Raw genomic sequence first — 18,709 nt, 5'->3', positions numbered from 1 at the left:
AATGATGGTTAAAACGTTGCACTAAAAGTTGTTGAATGCAGACAGGTAGCTGTGGGTGGTAGGCTCAATGACAGGTCCCAAGCTCCAGCATTTCAAGATAACAAGGATCTCAGGTTGATCAGCTCAGAAAAGCTTCTCTCATGGGACCCCTTTCCCTATATTTCCCCATCATCAATGGCACAGGATACAGCACAAGGGTGCTCCTCTTCTGTGCTGCCTTTGACTTTGCCCAGTCTTAGCCATCTATCTGGCACATATCTGCTGGGAGAACGGCTCCAGTGGAAATGCATTTTGCCCGCATATCTGCAACGATGCCAGTGTTTCTTGCATTCTACCTGTGCAGTAGGATTCCCACAGCCTCACTGTTGATGCAACTTTGGTATAAGATTGCACCCTTAGACTTTCAAAAATTTGTTTTCTTAGGGGGAAAGTACCACCATCTGCTAACATTTTTGCCTGGTAAGCTGCCCATCTTATTGTAAAATTCTTTCAGAGGAGCGTAACACTAGTTTTCTTTCCAGATTGTTATTTGCTTCCAGGAAGGCATGCTTTGCCATTCCTCCTACATCCCCCCCCCCCGGTAAGCAGAAAACTAGCAAGTCAGGAAGGGTATAATTCTTCTATATGCTAGCTTTCTACAGGGTTTTGATGTGGGAAGGCATATAAGCATACGATTCCCCCACCCCGCCGCCATTTATGTTCAGAAGTCACACAGTCCCGGGAGGAGCGTTTTATGAACGCCACAATTCAACTGTTGAACAACAATGGAAAAACTGAAGCATTCCCTTGATTCATCCTGGGCCTGTTTGAATTTTTTATTCTTTGCTAACATGAGATTTGTACTTGACAACTTTCCGCCTAAGGACGGATTCCCATTCCTATTTTCACACGGTCAAAGTCGGAACAAATTGGCATTTCTGACAAATGGTGCTGAATCTGAACCAGAGCTGTAAACAACCCCGCTTTTGAGACCACAGTTGAGTACAGTCAATCCTCAGTTCTTGAACAGCTCCGTTTTCAAACATTTTGGATCTCGAACGCCGAAAACCCAGAAGTAACTGCTCCGGTTTTCAAACGCTGAATGTGGTACACGGTTTCTGTTTTGAGTTTCCCCACTGTATTGAGGCTTCTGCTTTCAGTTTTTGGTTGTTGAATGTTTTGGAAGTCGAACGGTGTTCCAGAATGGTTCGACAACCGAGGTTTGACTGTACACCCAGGTTCAGCAGTGGCTGGTTGTGGTGAGGGAGAGCCATGGAGCCTCTTTCCTGGCACTGGGCTAATAACTGCAGCTTACCTGGACCAGGCTGGGTGAGGGAGCTGAGTAGAAGCGAGGTCGAGGCTGTGGCAATCTTGCAGGTGTATCCATGCAGCCCCAAACCCACCACCATCCCAGCCCCACCTCAGACCAAACCCACCCAGGTAAGTTGTGGTGATACTGGCGTCGAGGGGGATGCCCCACAGCTCTGCCTTACCACATCTTTCAGGGGCTGGACTGAGAAGGAATGGTGGGGACCACCCCCCCTTCCCGAGAACAGGAGGACAGTATAGATTTAGAACAGTGGTTTGCAGAAGGGCATAGTTCGGAGGGCAGAAGCTGGGACATATTGGAAGAGGAACAGCAAGAAGAAGCACCAAAGGAGAGATAGCCGACAGTCTGTGTCCTTGGAAAGCATTCCTGACCCACCCTCTCAGGACCAGATGGGCATTGCGGGAACAGAGAGCTCAGAGGCAGAAAGCTCAGATTAGCTGACATAGGAGTGACGTAGCATAGGAGAGACATAGGGGGTGGGACTTTACTTGAAGCAATGCCATATTTAGGGAAAGCTGCATTCCTTAGTCGCTCTCTGAGAATTATCAAATAAATTGCTTGGTAATAACTTTGATCGTTTCTCTGATTCTTGGCTGTCACCGCGGGAGGGATCTGATTCCCCAAAGCTTGACAACACCAGTGGTTACTGCCCTGATTCAACAGGAATACTAATACATTTCCCCCCAGAACCCAGCAAGTGATGACACAGATCCAATTCATATAATTGGATCAACATTTGGTGGTAGAAGGAAACTGTATAAAGTCACTGCTATAACTGTGTTTGGATCAGCCTTCTATTATTCATTTGGCTGCGCAGTTCAGAGTAATAATCCACGCCATCCCTATCTCTCGAAAGAGTCCCTGCAATTCTTGAATTCATCCTTGGACTGGTCCTTTAGTAGTTAGGAGTCTGGCTGCGATAAAGGCATTTTACCACCCCCCCCCCCAAAGCAACCTCAGGTGTTATAACTTGGAGTGGTTGTGGTTAAATAGCATGTTTGATACAGGCTTTGGACGAGGTAGTACGGCCAATGATTGCCTCCTGTCTCCTTTTTCTGTGCCGTCCCCTTGTGCTTTACTCGAGTCTTCACAAACCCATTCAAGCCATATGGCCTTACTGGTGTTTTTTGTTGTTACCAGAGGGAACTCTGGAGGTTCCTCACTGTGAGAAGTGAGGTTACAGGGAACCAGGTAGAGGGCCTTCTTGGTGGTGGCGCCCTCCCTGTGGAACGCCCTCCCATCAGATGTCAAGGAAATAAACCACCACCTGACTTTTAGAAGACATCTGAAGGCAGCTCTGCATAGGGACATTTTTCATGACCAATGTCTTACTGTGTTTTAATTTGTTGGAAGCGGCCAAACTGGCTGGGGCAAGCCAGTCAGATGCATGGCAAATAAATAATAATTTGTTGTTCTTGTTCGGATGAACAATGAAGCCCATATCTGACTTGGGCTGGTAGGAAGAGGAAGGGCTAAGTCACCACTGCCCAGAGGAGGCGAGACTGAGAAGCCCTTCCATCTTGACCTCGCTTCTCTCTTGACATGAAATTTATGATATCTGGAGCAGAAGGGATAGGGCAAATCCCAAGGTAGAAAGGGTCATTCTTCAGATGAACTCCTCCTCCACAACAGGAAATTTTAGTTGCTGGAAATGAGGCCTTATCTGAATTGGTTACACCAAATAGCATCAGCATTGGTGAATGGGACCTTGCTATAGCATTACTCCCTTGTGCCTGAGGCACTGAGGACTGCTGATTCCCATGCTTTGACACCTGGCACTAGGGGCCGGCCCTTATATTTAACTCATTGTACATGATGTTTCAATTGTCATTAACACAATTCGTTATTTATTTTATTTGGCAAGATTTATAACTTTTAATAGATGGGTGGGGTATAAATAAAACATTGTTATCATCATTAATCCCTAAGTAGTTTACTATAGAACAGTATATTCATCAACTATATATTTTGGAAAGCTTTTTTTGGTGCTTTCTGCTGTATGCATTTGCACACCTCTTAATAATAATTATTAATAATAATTAATTATTATAATAAATTTTTATTTGTATCCCACCCTCCCTGACTGAAACCGGGCTCAGGGTGGCTAACAACAAATATATAACACTGGTATAAAATCAAACAATAATTAAATTACCTCCTAAAAACAAGTCAGGATCAAAGATATTATACTCTATGGTGGTCCTAAGATGAAGAAGCAAGTTTATGTCAATGTGTTTCTGTTTTGAATCAGGATGGCAGACTGGACCTTTCAAACCTGCACTTTTTTAAAAAAAGTCTTAGAATTCCCGAACACCCGGCACTTTCCGCTCATTAATTTTTTAAAATAAAAAAAACCAGTAGCCATATGAAAATTATCAAATCTGTAAATAAAATTAATCAATGTTGTAAGCAGCCTCTGGCGCTACAAAACTCAGAAATGTTAAATTAGCACATGCTTCTTTAAGGATGTGCAAGCTTTCGGTTAGTCATTCTATTATCTCTTAACGTTGATGCCAAGAAATTTTGGGAGTAAAAAAATGGAAAACTGAAGCCTATACATTGAAGGTCAGACAAATTTTGCTGCTCTGTAGATGTGCTGCCTTGGGATGTCTTACAGTTTTGCAGATATGCCGGCACACAAAACTCTTAGAAGAAATGCTGCTTCACTATTTCACCGAACTACTACTGCCCCTAGAGACTGTGTGGGGTGCTTGGGTGCAGTTAGGCTGGTCCTGCCTAATGACCCATATCTGACAGAAGTATTTCCGCATATGGGTCTTTTTCAATATCTTCTCAATCTCACCCCTCTCTCTTTCCTTCCTTTCAGCACGTTGCATGACTCACTGCAACTGAGTTCTCCTTCAAACGGGAACCTCAGGAAGGATGTCAGAAACCCCCAAACTGTGCTTAATATTTCTTGGAAGTCATGAACCGTTTTCATTATCAAAGCATTCAAGCTTCATGAGCAATATTTATGATGGAAATAAAACTGACAGCTTTTAATATTTTTTTATTTGAAGAAAAAAAAAAAACCAAAACCAAAACCCCATAATTATGGAAACCAAACCAAAACGGGGTTTTTGTTTTGTTTTTTTGACACAGGGCATCTGTAGGGAAATCAAAGCTCTTACCAGCAATAAAGTGACCTTGTTAAACTTTCCCCTCTTTCTCTATTTCGGAAACAGGGCAAATTATAAAGCAGAGTCACTTTGACAAATGAATAGGTACGTAAACATAATAAATCCTTTAAAAGCCATTCACTTCTCTTCACTAAGTTAATATGAGCATCGCACTCTTAAATAGGGAAAACCTTAGTTCACTTGCAAAAAAAAAAAAGAGGGAGGGAGTGAGAGGGGACAAAGCAGACATGGAGTTTCTTTCAAGCCACACTTAAGTGCCATCTTGGGAAGGTGAGTTGTCCGACAACATTAAGCAAACATTTTAGTCAGGCATCACACAGGAAAATAAACAGTAGCAGAGGAAATGTGAAAATAGTAGAGGCTGCTATTCCTTGGCCTCTTTTCCTGGAAGGCAGGTGGTAAAATATAACGTGTTTCCACAGGTAAGGGAAACACTCTCCTGAAACTATATATTATGGAATATCATTCCTAACGTCAAATAGCATAGCTAACAGCAACTGTGCTAGCGCAGGAACATTCGAGCTATGCTGTCACTGGGTTTTCTAGCAAGCTAGAAAAAGACAGGAGCTGCAAAGGCGCTTTAATGAAGAAGGCATTCCAATTTGCAGAAGACTGTGGGCATATCCGCTTTTTCTGGGGGAATGACTCACTATGCTTATACAACTTCTCTCTTTGCTCAAATGTACCTTGGAGCTCAGTGGGACGCGGGTGGCGCTGTGGGTAAAACCTCAGCACCTAGGACTTGCCGATCGCATGGTCGGCGGTTCAAATCCCCGTGGCGGGGTGCGCTCCCGTCGTTCGGTCCCAGCGCCTGCCAACCTAGCAGTTCGAAAGCACCTCTGGGTGCAAGTAGATAAATAGGGACCGCTTACCAGCGGGAAGGTAAACGGCGTTCCGTGTGCTGCGCTGGCTCGCCAGATGCAGCTTGTCACGCTGGCCACGTGACCAGGAAGTGTCTGCGGACAGCGCTGGCTCCTGGCCTATAGAGTGAGATGAGCGCACAACCCTAGAGTCTGGCAAGACTGGCCCGTACGGGCAGGGGTACCTTTACCTTTACCTTGGAGCTCAGCCATATACCATGCCATTCAGAAAGCACGAAGAAGAAGAAGAAGAAGAAGAAGAAGAAGAAGAAGAAGAAGAAGAAGAGTAGTTTAGATTTGATATCCTGCTTTATCACTACCCTAAGGAGTCTCAAAGTGGCTAACATTCTCCTTTCCCTTCCTCCCCCACAACAAATACTCTGTGAGGTGGGGCTGAGAGACTTCAGAGAAGTGTGATTGGCCCAAGGTCACCCAGCAGCTGCATGTAGAGGAGCAGGGAATCGAACCAGGTTCACCAGATTACGAGACTACTGCTCTTAACCACTACACCACACTGGCTCAAAGTGAAAGGGCACCATACAGGAGTGCCAGCTTGGACCCGCGGCCATGGGTGCCAGGCAGCGTGCATGGCCCTGGCACTGAAATTTGTGGATGCCTAGCCCCAGGAAGTTGGCACCTATGGCACCATAGGATATCTGAGTGGAAGACATATGAAAAAGGTAGCACGGGAATGTTTCTACACCACCATGGAAAGGGCCATTTACAGCACGATTATGAAAGTTTGTACATATTTTCGACAGTGTAAACCCACAAAACTTTTGTAGCAGGTTGTACAAAGCTTATTAGATCCACGCTTCGACACTGTCAGAGCTCTCATTTTTGGAACTGAGATTAGTTGTTCCAATGAAATAAGCAAAACCGATGTCCAGGTGAATTTACTGAGGATCAGGGCATCACTCTCGTACTGCGGCGTTCTCAACGAATATCCACGCTTTTCACAATTCCTATTTGTTAGCTCTTAGTGTTAACCAAACAACGGCTGTGCATTACTAATTCATGCATGAATCACTGTGATGCACAGTACTGTATAAAGAATCATGCTTAACACACACAAGATACACTCCTGGGTTTCCGCTTTTCATTTTGTTGAGGTTCAGCTGAAATAAACAAGAGGTCTGTGTTGAAAAGACAACAGTATGTGTCCAGGGGGAATTCTGAAAAATCGGCACAACTTTTTTGGCAATTTTCCCTCCCCCCCCAAGAAAAGCCCAACAACTTCTTTTGTGTCCAGATTTTTACTTCTTCAAATACGGCAACCCTAATTTAATGCCTAAGAATAAAATTTTAATATATCTACTACCATAATTACTTTGACCATTTCCTAATGGTGGCAGCAGCAGTGCCATGGAAGGATTTTTATTATTTTTAACCAGCTCCTGAAGCTTAAAATCTTATCTGAGCACTGGCGGTGTTTAAAAAGCTCCGAACAAGAAAGGATAACATCCCACCCACCATTGTTTCATTCTAGCCAGAATTATCTGTATCTGAAGGACTTGAATGATGAAAAGTACCAGCTCATATTACAAAACTGGCCTATTCAACGTGGGCTGAATGGATCCCCTCAGAACTAGATGAAGCAGTCATCTAATGCAGCATTTCCCAACCTTCAGCCTCCAGCTGTTTTTGGACTACAACTCCCATAATCCTCAGCTAGCAAGACCAGTGGTCAGGGATGATGGGAATTGTAGTTCGAAAACAGCTGGAAGCCCAAGGTTGGGAAACACTGATCTAATAGTCTTGTCACATCGGCAATATGTAAGTTAACCCACATTTATTATCAAAATGCTGTGTAATGTATATAAAGTAGGGACATATTAGGAATGTAGGAAGCTGCTTTAAATTGGACTAGACCAGGGGTCAGTAAACTTAAATATATATAAAAATTGAATACCACACATGACCAGCAGTGGAAAAATTTAACTGTCCCAAGTGGACAGTTTATGGTGCCTCAGACACATATTTCAATATTACAAATAAATCAGACCTTAGACTGTGTTAACAGCAAGTTCCATTCCTGATTCAACACTCATTGCTTAATATCAGTAATAGGCAACCGGTGGCCTGTGTGCAAAAACCACCACTAAACTCACATCTTGTAACAAATCAAAAGGGACCTTTTAGCTTCTGCTAATCTCTTAACTACAGGCTTCAGAGAGCCAGGACTTTCTTTCTGAAGACTCTGTCTTCAACCCTGGAAAAGCGTTGCGCTGGCTTTTAACCTCTCCCCAAGGCCAAAAGTGAAAGGAGGAGAAAAGGAAATGAGAAAGCTTTGCTGCTCTGCCCAAAACTGGCCCTCTAATTGCCAACTATTAGGCTTTTATACCCATCAATATGATTTTCTTAATATACAGCAGGAAGAAGAAGACTGTTACTGAAAAAAACAAAACGGAGCAAAGAAACCATTTCAAATGCTGTTTCCCAAGATAAGATTCCTCCCCGCTCCCTGGTCTCTTCCACCATTTCCAAGTATCATAAAATAAACCGTCTCCATTACTCCCCTGGTCAATAAACAGGTTAAACAAACAAGGAAATTCCTCAAGAGAAGCCACAGATTCAAGATTGCAAAGACCAGCCACGTATAGGCTATTCAGAGGGAAGGGTTGTTTTTTCCCCATTTTTGCTTACTGTGCTTATCTGTATCTTCATTGTCATCCAGAAGTTAACCTCTGACCTACAAGCCTGCCTCTCAAAAAAAGAGAAAGACTCGCAATGTTTATCCATTATGTAATGTCTGTGCTTTTGTGGAAATTTTACTGAAACAAATGGAGGAAGTTTGCCCGTCAAGCTAGTGGACAATAAATCCTGTGCTGTATAGACACAGGCCTGTCTGCCCTCACCTTAAAAACCAATACATACACGTTTGCCGGAAAATATTTTTTCAGGTGGTACATTAATAAAATTGATAGAAATATGTACTGCTCTTTTAAAGCATGCTACAAAGTAACAATGGATTGCATTCAACCAAAATGTCATACCTGACTCATTGCAATTGATGGACATGATCAAATAAGGTCCATTGATTACAGCAGGTCTACTGTGAGTAGGATGACTTGGTTGGATAAAATCCAAACAACATTGCAAACGGTTTTCTTTTTGTAGAAGCCCACTTTCTAGAAGAGCTTGCATCTAGCAGCTTATACTGTTTCTACAACTGGAGAAAAATCTGAAGACTTCTGAATAGACCAAGTTGGGAAGTTCCATTATTTTCCAAGGGGAAATGCTTGGGGATTTAATCTGTGTTGCAATCTGTGTAAAAGTGTAAGGCTGGAGATGTCTACTGAAGAAGCTACTTTAAAGAGTCATGGCTTCACCCCAGAGAGTTCTGGGAGCTGCAGTTTGTTAAGGATGCCCAGAGTTCTTAGGTGTTATGTACTGAGTTGAATAGGATCCAAAATGCAGCAGTCTGATTGGTCCTAGAACAACAGGATTCAGAATGCAGCAGTCTGATTGGTCCTAGAACAATAGGATTCAGAATGCAGCAGTATGATTGGTCCTCCAGGTGGAAGTGAATCTGCAACCTGATTGGCCTACAGGAGAATCCCGGAATTAGCCAATCACGTGGGGCCCATTGTGTAAATAATGTATATAAAGCAGACATTCTGGGGGAACTTCCATTCCTCCTCACCATTATGAGCTGAATAAAGAGTATGAAATCCACTCTCGACTCTGAGTATATTTCATTAGGAGACACCTATTTCCTTCACAAAACTACAATTCTCAGAGAGGTATAAGAATCAATTCCTCTTCAAAGGGAAAGAATCTTTTTAATGTGAGTGTTATCTGGATCAGCACCAGAGTTGTGTAGTGAGAAGCACAGGCTAATGCAATTTCAGTTGTTGAGTCTTCCTATGTACCTGGGAGCAAAATCTTGATTTTAGCAAAAGTCTCCCATTAACCAACAACACAACCAGAATCATGCCCCAGGTCCCGCTTTTTCTTAATGGTGCTTTGCTTTTTGGCCTGGGTGGAAATAGGGCTGGGTGCTTAGGTCTTGCTATAATTAAGTTTTCTAAATCTCATTTCCTTTTCAGAGGAGAGAAAACATATTGTTGTGAGTAAGCTCCGGACGTGGTAACGAGTCCCTGGCAGGTTAGTTTGTTCTGACAGATGCATAACTTTTAAGGAAACTTTTTACCATCTTTTCTGCCCTTCATCATGGTTTTTATTGCAATTACAGCAATGAGGCAGATGTTCGTGCCAAAGGTAACACACATACATTTTTTAATGAGTTGACACAAACTTCCTGGAGAGGAGGAATAAATTCATTTGCTGAATATTTCTGAGCCATACCTAACAGGTTATTAAAGGGCAAGAGGATATGGCCCTAACAAAGTTTGTTCCCATTTTCTTTCCCCGCACAAATTCACAGAGGTAAAGTGGAGTTAGAATAGGCAAGATTGCTGACCAAGATACTGTCAGTTATTGCTAATCCGAAGCATATGCTACGGGCCACGCCACTTCCTAGATTACTTACCTATACAGGAAGGTCTAAGAGCTTGTTGCTATATAAAACTCTTTCCCTCTCAAAGTCTTAATGTTTGTGGGCATTTCCTTTGAACTCAGTCAACCACAATGATTCATTTCCAGCGAAGGCCACTCATTGAAATCAATGAGTACTTAATTTTATTTAAAGGCAGCTAGCAAAGTACAGCCAAATAAAACTAGTCACTCTCAATACTGGCTAATTACGTAAAGAGATTTCGAAAGCTGTCAGAGAGGGGACCAAATCCCAAAATGGTGTAACGCTATTGGAGCCAAAGGAGCTCTTTTGCTGCATTGCAACAGCGAAGTTTCCAGTGCTTCGCCCAAATACCACAGCGTTCTCTCTCCTTGTGCCTGAAATCATTCCCTTAGCCAGAACAAAGCAATTTCTGAGTCCCAGGTTGTTTAAAATAAGGTCTGTCTCTGGCCTGTGAGTCCCACCTCAGGTATGGATGGAGAACTGTTGGCCCAAAATTGTCACGGAAGAACGTTCACCTGGCCATATAGGCTTTACCTTGTCCTTCCTACAAAATTAATCATTAACCTCTCATAGACTTTTTGCATGAAATACACACACACACACACAGTTTTGCTGGGTGTTATACTAGATTGGACAAAGTGAATATTGTCTTTATATAGCGGACAGATGAAGAACTGGGAGTTGTTTATTTTCTCAATCTTATTTTGCTATCTTTCTCTTTTAACCTATTTTTGACACTTAAAAAAAAAGTTATTTCTCCCCCCCCTCCATTTCTTTCTCCCTTCCCTCCCTTTTTGTATTTTTACAGTAGTACCTTGGTTCTCAAACTTAATCCATTTCGGAAGTCCGTTTCAAAACCAAAGCATTCCAAAACCAAGGTATGCTTTCCCATAGAAAATAATGCAAAATGGATTAATCCATTCCAGACTTTTAAAAACAATCCCTAAAACAGCAACTGAACATGAATTTTACTATCTAACGAGACCATTGATCCATAAAATGAAAGCAGTAAACAATGTACTGCAGTCGCAGAATCAATCAATCAGTAACTGAACTGGGTTCCACATAGTCACAAAAACAAAACAAAAAAGCCGTAAAAACAAAAATACAAAATAAATAGGAAAAACAGAGAGACCTCAGGGTAACACTCAAAACGGAAGTGTGGCACTCAAACTGTCAGCATAACACTCAAGACAGAAGTGTGGCACTCAAGAAGGAAGCACAACACTCAAAGCGGAGCATGTTTGGCTTCCGAAAAAAGTTTGTAAACTGGAACACTTACTTCCAGGTTTGCAGTGTTTGGGTTCCAAGTTGTTTGAGTACCAAGGTGTTTGAGAACCAAGGTACCACTGTATTGTATTTAGATAAAAGTCTTGGTTTGGTTAAAATAAAGGAAAATATATTAAGTTTTGTATTTTCCTCTTTAAACCATAATAAAATTTATTTTAAAAATAAATTAATCAAGGGGCGTTGAAAAAGACAATTCCTCTCAGCATGTCTCGATTTCACTTGAGCAGTAAGTCTGCATGCATTCTGCCAAATGTGGTCTTTCTGAATGCATGTTTTTTCCTCTGCCATCCCAATTGATGACGTAACACTATCTGATGACGTTTGAGACACAACTGCCATATCTTTATTATAAAGCCAAGTTGGGTGTGCTTTTTCTGGTTTCTCTATTACTGTTATGAAGTTTTCACTGCACTCCAATGCGGGGGCTGGAGTGGCCCATGTTTCCATCCACGGTGCCCTGCGGCGAGTTGCGCCCAATCATCACCGTCGCCTGGCGCATCACAAACTCCACATTGCAGCCCTGCAGGCGTGCCAGATCGGGGATCGGGGCCGGCACCAGGCCCTGGGAGGCGAGGTGGGCGCCCCGGAGGCAGCGGCAAGGGTGCGGAGTGCTGCATCGCCAGCAAGTCCCTCGTGTTGGGCCTGTCCTCGCCCGCGGCTGCAGCCATTTCCCCAGCGCAGTGGGCAGAGGCAGTGGTCAAGGCAGGCAGGCAGGGCCACTGACTACGCACTGCTGGCCTCTGGGGCGGGGAGGTGGGCGGGCAGGCGGGCAGGGAGAGATCTGCGCGGGTGGGCAGGAAGAGGCCCAGGCTGCCCAGTTGGTGTGCAGGCAGACGGGCGAGGAGGCCGCACGCGGGGTCCAGGGCACGCGGGGTGCCTCTCTCCTCTGCAATCCCCTCCCGATCCCGGGCAGGCCAGATCCAGCCCGCGAACCATGGTTTGAGGACCCCTGATCTAGTCCAACCCCCTGCAATGCAGGAATATGCAACTGTCTTATACGGGGATCGAACCTGCAACCTTAGCTTTATCAGCACCATGCTATACCCTATGGAGCTATCCAGGCAGATCTTGGCTGTGAAAGCAGAAAGCAGGACTACATGAGGTTTTCTCTAATCCAACAAGGCTCTTCTTAGGTAAACACTGCAGATCATGGAAAGAACGGCACTCAGAAGGCTATTCTGAAAATCCACGAGTTTTCCCTAAAACAGCAATTTATTCCTTTTTTTGGAGACAAGGCATTTTCGTTTTTCTTCAATTCTGTACTGAGGAAAACAACCAGAACCACTGCTATACGCTCAAATCCTTAAAAACTTCTTATCACTATGTTATTGTCCCCTTAACATCCATATCCTTCAAAACAGCATGCTAGACAGGAATATTTAAGGGAAAAGAGGAAGTATTACTCACTGTTTCTACTTACCAACAGAATCGAAATTGAGAAAATCTATAGTAGTCGCTAGTGTAGCGTCATCTAGGTACAGTATGACAGATGCCAAACGTAACATGAAGTGTTTTATTCTGTCTGGGAGAAACGATGTGAAGTAGGAAAGCATGTACAAGGGATAACGAAACCAGGTGAGCAGGGGTGTCATGATCTTGCCTTGTGGGGACGCAGCCATACGTTCCACTGTAGGAAACAGCAGCAGACTGCGGAGAATCTGAAAAGACATGAAAGGGAAAATGGTCAAACAACGTGCGACTGAGAGAAAAGGCAGAATTTGACTAGTTCTCACTCCCACTGCCACAGATGAATATATTCCTGAATGGAAGCTTATGCTGCAATCCTATATACTCTTACCTGGGAGTAAGCACCATTGAGCTCAATGGGACTTACTTCTGAGTAGACATGCATCTCACTGCGTTGTAAAGTAGCAAAAACATCAAACTCCCTCCCTAGAGTCACTAAGGTTTCTTCCAGTCTTGAGATAACAATGGGTCACAGTGCCTCTTTGAGTTCTTAGAAACAAACCCTTCCCAAACTCGATTCACTTCCCCCTGGGAAAATATATACCCTCCGCAACCAGAAGTCAAGGTAAAGGTAAAGGGACCCCTGACCGTTAGGTCCGGTCGCGAACGACTCTGGGGTTGCGGTGCTCATCTCGCTTTACTGGCCGAGGGAGCTGACGTTTGTCTGCAGACAGTTTTTCCGGGTCATGTGGCCAGCATGACTATGCCGTTTCTGGCAAACCAGAGCAGTGCATGGAAACGCCGTTTACCTTCCCGCCGGAGCGGTACCTATTTATCTACTTGCACTTTGCCGTGCTTTCAAAATACTAGGTTGGCAGGAGCTGGGACCAAACAATGGGAGCTCACCCATCGTGAGGATTTGAACTGCCGACCTTCTGATCAGCAAGCCCTAGGCTCTATGGTTTAGACCACAGTGCCACCCGCATCCCAGAAGTCAAGGTACAAACATGAAAACATCTTTCTTGTCCATGGGGCCGTGAATGCAGATCACCCCTTCGAGGGTTTGAAAAAGGGCTCCCCCCCCTATTTTACTGAATTCTCTTTCCTTGATCTAAGCAAAATCCCCTTCTTCAACCTAGTAACTCAAAATTCTGAAATACAGTCAGAAAAAAGAATCATCATAATGTATTTTTCATTTATTGTTATCAGTTTTTTCAATTTGTCCCACAGACTCTTGCCAAATAAGAGCTTCGGAATTCCTAGCTGGTGACAGTCAAAGCTTTGCCCCTGGTAAATCCAGCCAATAGTAGCCTTCCTTACACCTAGGTAAGCACGGCATGCAAATATCGCAGCGAGGGATCGCTTGACCATGTCCATCGGAATGACTTGGGAAAACTGGCAGGCAGGGAAAGGCAACGAATGTTATCAGGGGTCGCTGGCACCAAGGACAGATTGCTCATCAAAGCTTCGGCAGCCACAATCACGCATGTGCACATGGTGTGTTTATGCGTGTCTATTCTCTTCTATAAGAGCAAACTGTTTTGAATATGAAATAGAAAACATATGTGGGTGTGCAGATCATTTCCCTCTCATCGAAGGGAATGCAAAGCCCTGCTTTTGTTACGAGCTGACTGGCAGGTGGTTGAAAACGCTTGGAGACTGATATGAAATTCTTAACGTTTGCAGATTTCTGAATCTGCACGAATGTTTTGTTTTAGAGTGCCTGGGACCACCCAGCCAGATGGGTGGGGGTATAAATAATAACATTATTCTTATTCTTATTGTTATCTTGGACTCTTCGCTTGAGACCACCACCTTGGAGAAATGAACATATTCAGCTTTTGCCCTTTGCTTCCTCTCCTGCCCATTCATCGAATGTTGGGTGGCATGTTCTTCACTGAAAAGGTAGTTATAAATAATAATGTCAATTACAGTGGTACCTTGGGTTACATATGCTTCAGGTTACATACTCTTCAGGTTACAGACTTCGCTAACCCAGAAATATTACCTTGGGTTAAGAACTTTGCTTCAGGATGAGAATAAAAATTGTGCTCTGGCGGCGCAGCAGCAGCAGGAGGCCCCATTAGCTAAAGTGGTGCTTCAGGTTAAGAACAGTTTCAGGTTAAGAATGGACCTCCGGAATGAATTAAGTACTTAACCCGAGGTTAAGTATACTGTATACTAAATTTTAAGGCTGCTTAAACTACTATTTTTTTTGGAGGAGTGCTTATACTTGGAGAGAGCAGGGTGGGGCTCTAGGGTAACAGAAACTCAGTAGGTATTCTGCTTTGTGGTTCAGCTTTCAAGCATAAGGTCTTATAATTAGACAAAATGGAAAACAAAATGGGAAATGTCTGTGCCATATCACGCTTTAGGAGAGAAATATTTTTGAAAGGCTTTCTTCTGCCAGCACAAAGGAGGAGGTCAATTACATCTGAAGAACAACATCCAACACAACACACTGCGTTGATTCTGGATGAAGAAAAATGCATTCTGGAAAGAAAGAAAGAAAGAAAGAAAGAAAGAGAAAGATATTGAGCTCTCCCTTCTCCCCCCTTTAAGACATCCAACAACTGAAGCAGAAGAATACAGTGCTGTACTGATATTAGATTACATTGTGGTTTTATGCAATTATATTTAGAAGCAGCTCTGTTTCCGAGGCAGATTTTGTCCTCTTCTTGGGCACATCATGGTCTACAGATGGGGGGAATGGCATGCTACACTTGCAACTGGGGGAAAAACCAAGAGACCTAATCAAAGAAACGAGGACCATCAAACACTGTAAGCAGCTTCAAGAGCCATATTTTCCACGTACAGTGGTACCTCAGGTTACATACGCTTCAGGTTACAGACTCTGCTAACCCAGAAATAGTACCTTGGGTACTATTGCTTCAGGATGAGAACAGAAATCGTGTTCCAGCGGTGCAGTGGCAGCAGGAGGCCCCATTAGCTAAAGTGGTGCTTCAGGTTAAGAACAATTTCAGGTTAAGAACGGACCTCCGGAACGAATTAAGTTCTTAACCTGAGGTACCACTGTATCTGGATCATATCTGGATCTTTAGCTGACTCCTTCCAATCAGAGAAACTTAAATAGAAAACTTAATCAATAGCTCACAATACATCTTGAATGAATGAAGTTAAGAGACTCGCGGGCATCCTTTTAACCATGCTCACTGAGAGCCAGTTTGCAGGTGATGGAGCTTTTGCACGTCTTCGTCGGGAGAGATTCCATATAAATGGAAGTGGCAAAGTGAGAATTGCCTTTTTATGTGACCTCATAGAAGAGGGCAATGAGGAGAAAAGGCTGAGGGGCCTCTTAGGTGTGGGCAGAAAGCTAAGTGATTTAAAATAGATAGGCAAGGAAGAAGAAGAAGAAGAAGAGTTTGGATTTGATATCCCGCCTTTCACTCCCTTTAAGGAGTCTCAAAGCGGCTAACATTCTCCTTTCCCTTCCTCCCCCACAACAAACACTCTGTGAGGTGAGTGGGGCTGAGAGACTTCAGAGAAGTGTGACTGGCCCAAGGTCACCCAGCAGCTGCATGTGGAGGAGCGGAGACGCGAACCCGGTTCACCAGATTACGAGACTACCGTTCTTAACCACTACACCACACTGGCTTAACCACTACACCACTGAAATGTGTAACCTCTTTTGCTCTTTAACGGTATATGATGTATCGATAAAACAACAGCTGATGGGAAACGGGAATTGAACATAAGGAATGGATTGTGAATTATAGATGCCATTATAGATGCCATGTGAATTATAGATGCCATATCAAGAAGCAAAGGGGGAAAAACCTGAGATATATCTAAAATGAAGAGCGAATAGTCTTTTTTTTTTTTTTTGAAAAGCTGCACACGCAAGATGATAAGAAGATAGGAAAGGGAAATTAACATAGAAATAATAAGCAATGATTTAGAACAGATAGGCAAGGGGTTGTATAAGGGTATACAATATTGTTTGGTAAATATACAAGTAAAGGTAAAGGGACCCCTGACCATTAGGTTCAGTCATGGCTGACTCTGAGGTTGTGGCGCTTATCTCGCTTTATTGGCCAAGGGAGCCTCCGTACAGCTTCCGGGTCATGTGGCCAGCATGACTAAGCCGCTTCTGGCAAACCAGAGCAGCGCACGGAAATGCCGTTTACCTTCCCGCCGGAGCGGTACCTATTTAACTACTTGCACTTTGACGTGCTTTCGAACTGCTAGGTTGGCAGGAGCAGAGACCGAGCAACGGGAGCTCACCCCTATCGCGGGGATTCAAACCGCCGACCTTCTGATCGGCAAGTCCTAGGCTCTGTGGTTTAACCCATAGCGCCAACCGTGTCCCAAAATATACAAGTAGGAATGGATAAATCAACAGTTGATGGATAATGGGAGTTGAACATAAGGAATGGATCGTGAATCAGGGATAATTGTGCAATAGTAAGCTGTAATGGGGGGAAACCAGGAACGCGTCTAGGACGAAGAGAGAAAAGTCAATTTCTTGTATTAAATTTGATGTAATATGATGTAACTTGGCATTGATTCATTAAAAAAACTGGAAAAACCAATAAACATCAATAGGCAAAAGAGGTGCAGGCAGAAAGCAAGGGGATGGAAATGCTCAGCGGGGGACAAAAATGGGGGGTTGAGGAGGGGCAGTTGGGGGGAGTGAAAAATGTCACTATTTTCATCTGAGTAATGTTGGAGGGTATGAAAGTATAATCCTGAACTGGCAAGGATATATATGCATGGCTGGGGTACAGGGTCCGTGGGGAGGAATGTAGGTGATTGAGGTCAGGTGGAAATGAAATGCAAAAAGAAAACTGCCAGGAAAGCGCTTTTGGATCACATTTAACTTTAAATAGGAATGATAAAATTTCTATGAAAATATTAATATTTAATGCGTTCCATTTAATTATGAATGCAGCCGGCAATCTACCAGCATACATAAATTCTTGAATACGACATAGCTCTTTCTTCCCCTCTTCCAAGGATGTTTCAAAGATGTGAGGAGGCAAGTAACACACCATTGCGTGTCGTCTCATGTGTGGCTTTGACGCTAGGCTTTGCTATGTGTGTTTTGACTATTCAGTGTACAAATGTTTCACTTAGTACAGTGGTACCTCGGGTTACATACGCTTCAGGTTACATGCGCTTCAGGTTACAGACTCCACTAACCCAGAAATAGTACCTCGGGTTAAGAACTTTGCTTCAGGATGAGAACAGAAATCGTGCTCCAGCAGAACGGCAGCAGCAGGAGGCCCCATTAGCTAAAGTGGTGCTTCAGGTTAAGAACAGTTTCAGGTTAAGAATGGACCTCCGGAACGAATTAGGTACTTAACCTGAGGTACCACTGTACAAACGTTTCACTTAGTAATCAATATGTTTTGGACCAAATTTTACACCAATTTACACAAATTACACCAAATTTTAGCTTTCTGACTTTAACAAATGCAGCATAACTATTCTGATCTACAGTGATGCCCAAGTGTCTTTGAAGACATTTCTATTAATCATAGATGTTATATTTCCATCTCATTGCAGATGAAGTCAGAAGACCATGAGTCTATAAAATATCCTAAGCAGATATTTCAAAACTTGATATAGTATTTATTTACTCATGTTCAGAACCCCACACATTCCTTTAATATTTGCATATTTAGGTCAGCCAGTTAACTGCCACTTCTAAACCCCCCAAAGCTTTAAGAAGATTATAGATTACTCTTTCAAACCATTGGCATATTTTGGGGTGGATCTCAGATCTAGCTCTTCATTTTAACATAAGGAATCTATAGCACCACCTATAGCACCACCTACATTCTTATGAACCAGTGCAGGATCCCTCACGAGATTCTGAGCCCCCCAGAACTTTAAAAGTCATAGTCTAGGCTTACTCCTGTTGCCCACACTCATTATTAACGTATTTCCACTGGCTGAGAGGCTTCCTAGATGCTTCTGCCTTGAACTTGAAGCATGGGAAGTCCCAACAAAAAAATTTATAATTTAGGCAGAATATTTGGACTATTTGATATGTATTTGTATAATGTGGAACATTAAATGTGATTTGATTGGATTGTTAAAATGGGAAACTTAATACAAATGATTAAAAATAATAATGCTGCCTATCTCCTCTGTTTACCAATCAAAATGATCATTACCAGCAGGTGTCACCCGTGTCTAGCATCTCTCTTCCATAGATATGGCTTGGGCAGGGCAATAGATTCTACTGACATTT

General features: G+C 43.2%; 1 protein-coding gene across 2 annotated transcripts in view; it reads right to left on the bottom strand.

Annotated features, from left to right (window-relative positions):
* The window catches only part of LDAH (lipid droplet associated hydrolase), an 89,871-nt gene that overhangs the window by 16,720 nt on the left and 54,442 nt on the right, over positions 1 to 18,709 (bottom strand). For both annotated transcript variants that reach the window (XM_083431789.1, XM_083431788.1), the window contains one exon: positions 12,503 to 12,740. In XM_083431789.1, coding sequence (XP_083287915.1) covers positions 12,503 to 12,740 — 238 coding nt within the window. The remainder of the gene's footprint in view (positions 1 to 12,502; positions 12,741 to 18,709) is intronic.

The sequence above is a fragment of the Podarcis tiliguerta genome, assembly GCF_965153285.1.
Source record: "Podarcis tiliguerta genome assembly, chromosome: 3".
Classification (NCBI taxonomy): Eukaryota; Metazoa; Chordata; class Lepidosauria; order Squamata; family Lacertidae; genus Podarcis; species Podarcis tiliguerta.
Note: the sequence above shows the minus strand (reverse complement) of the source record. Positions and strands in the feature narration are given on the sequence as shown.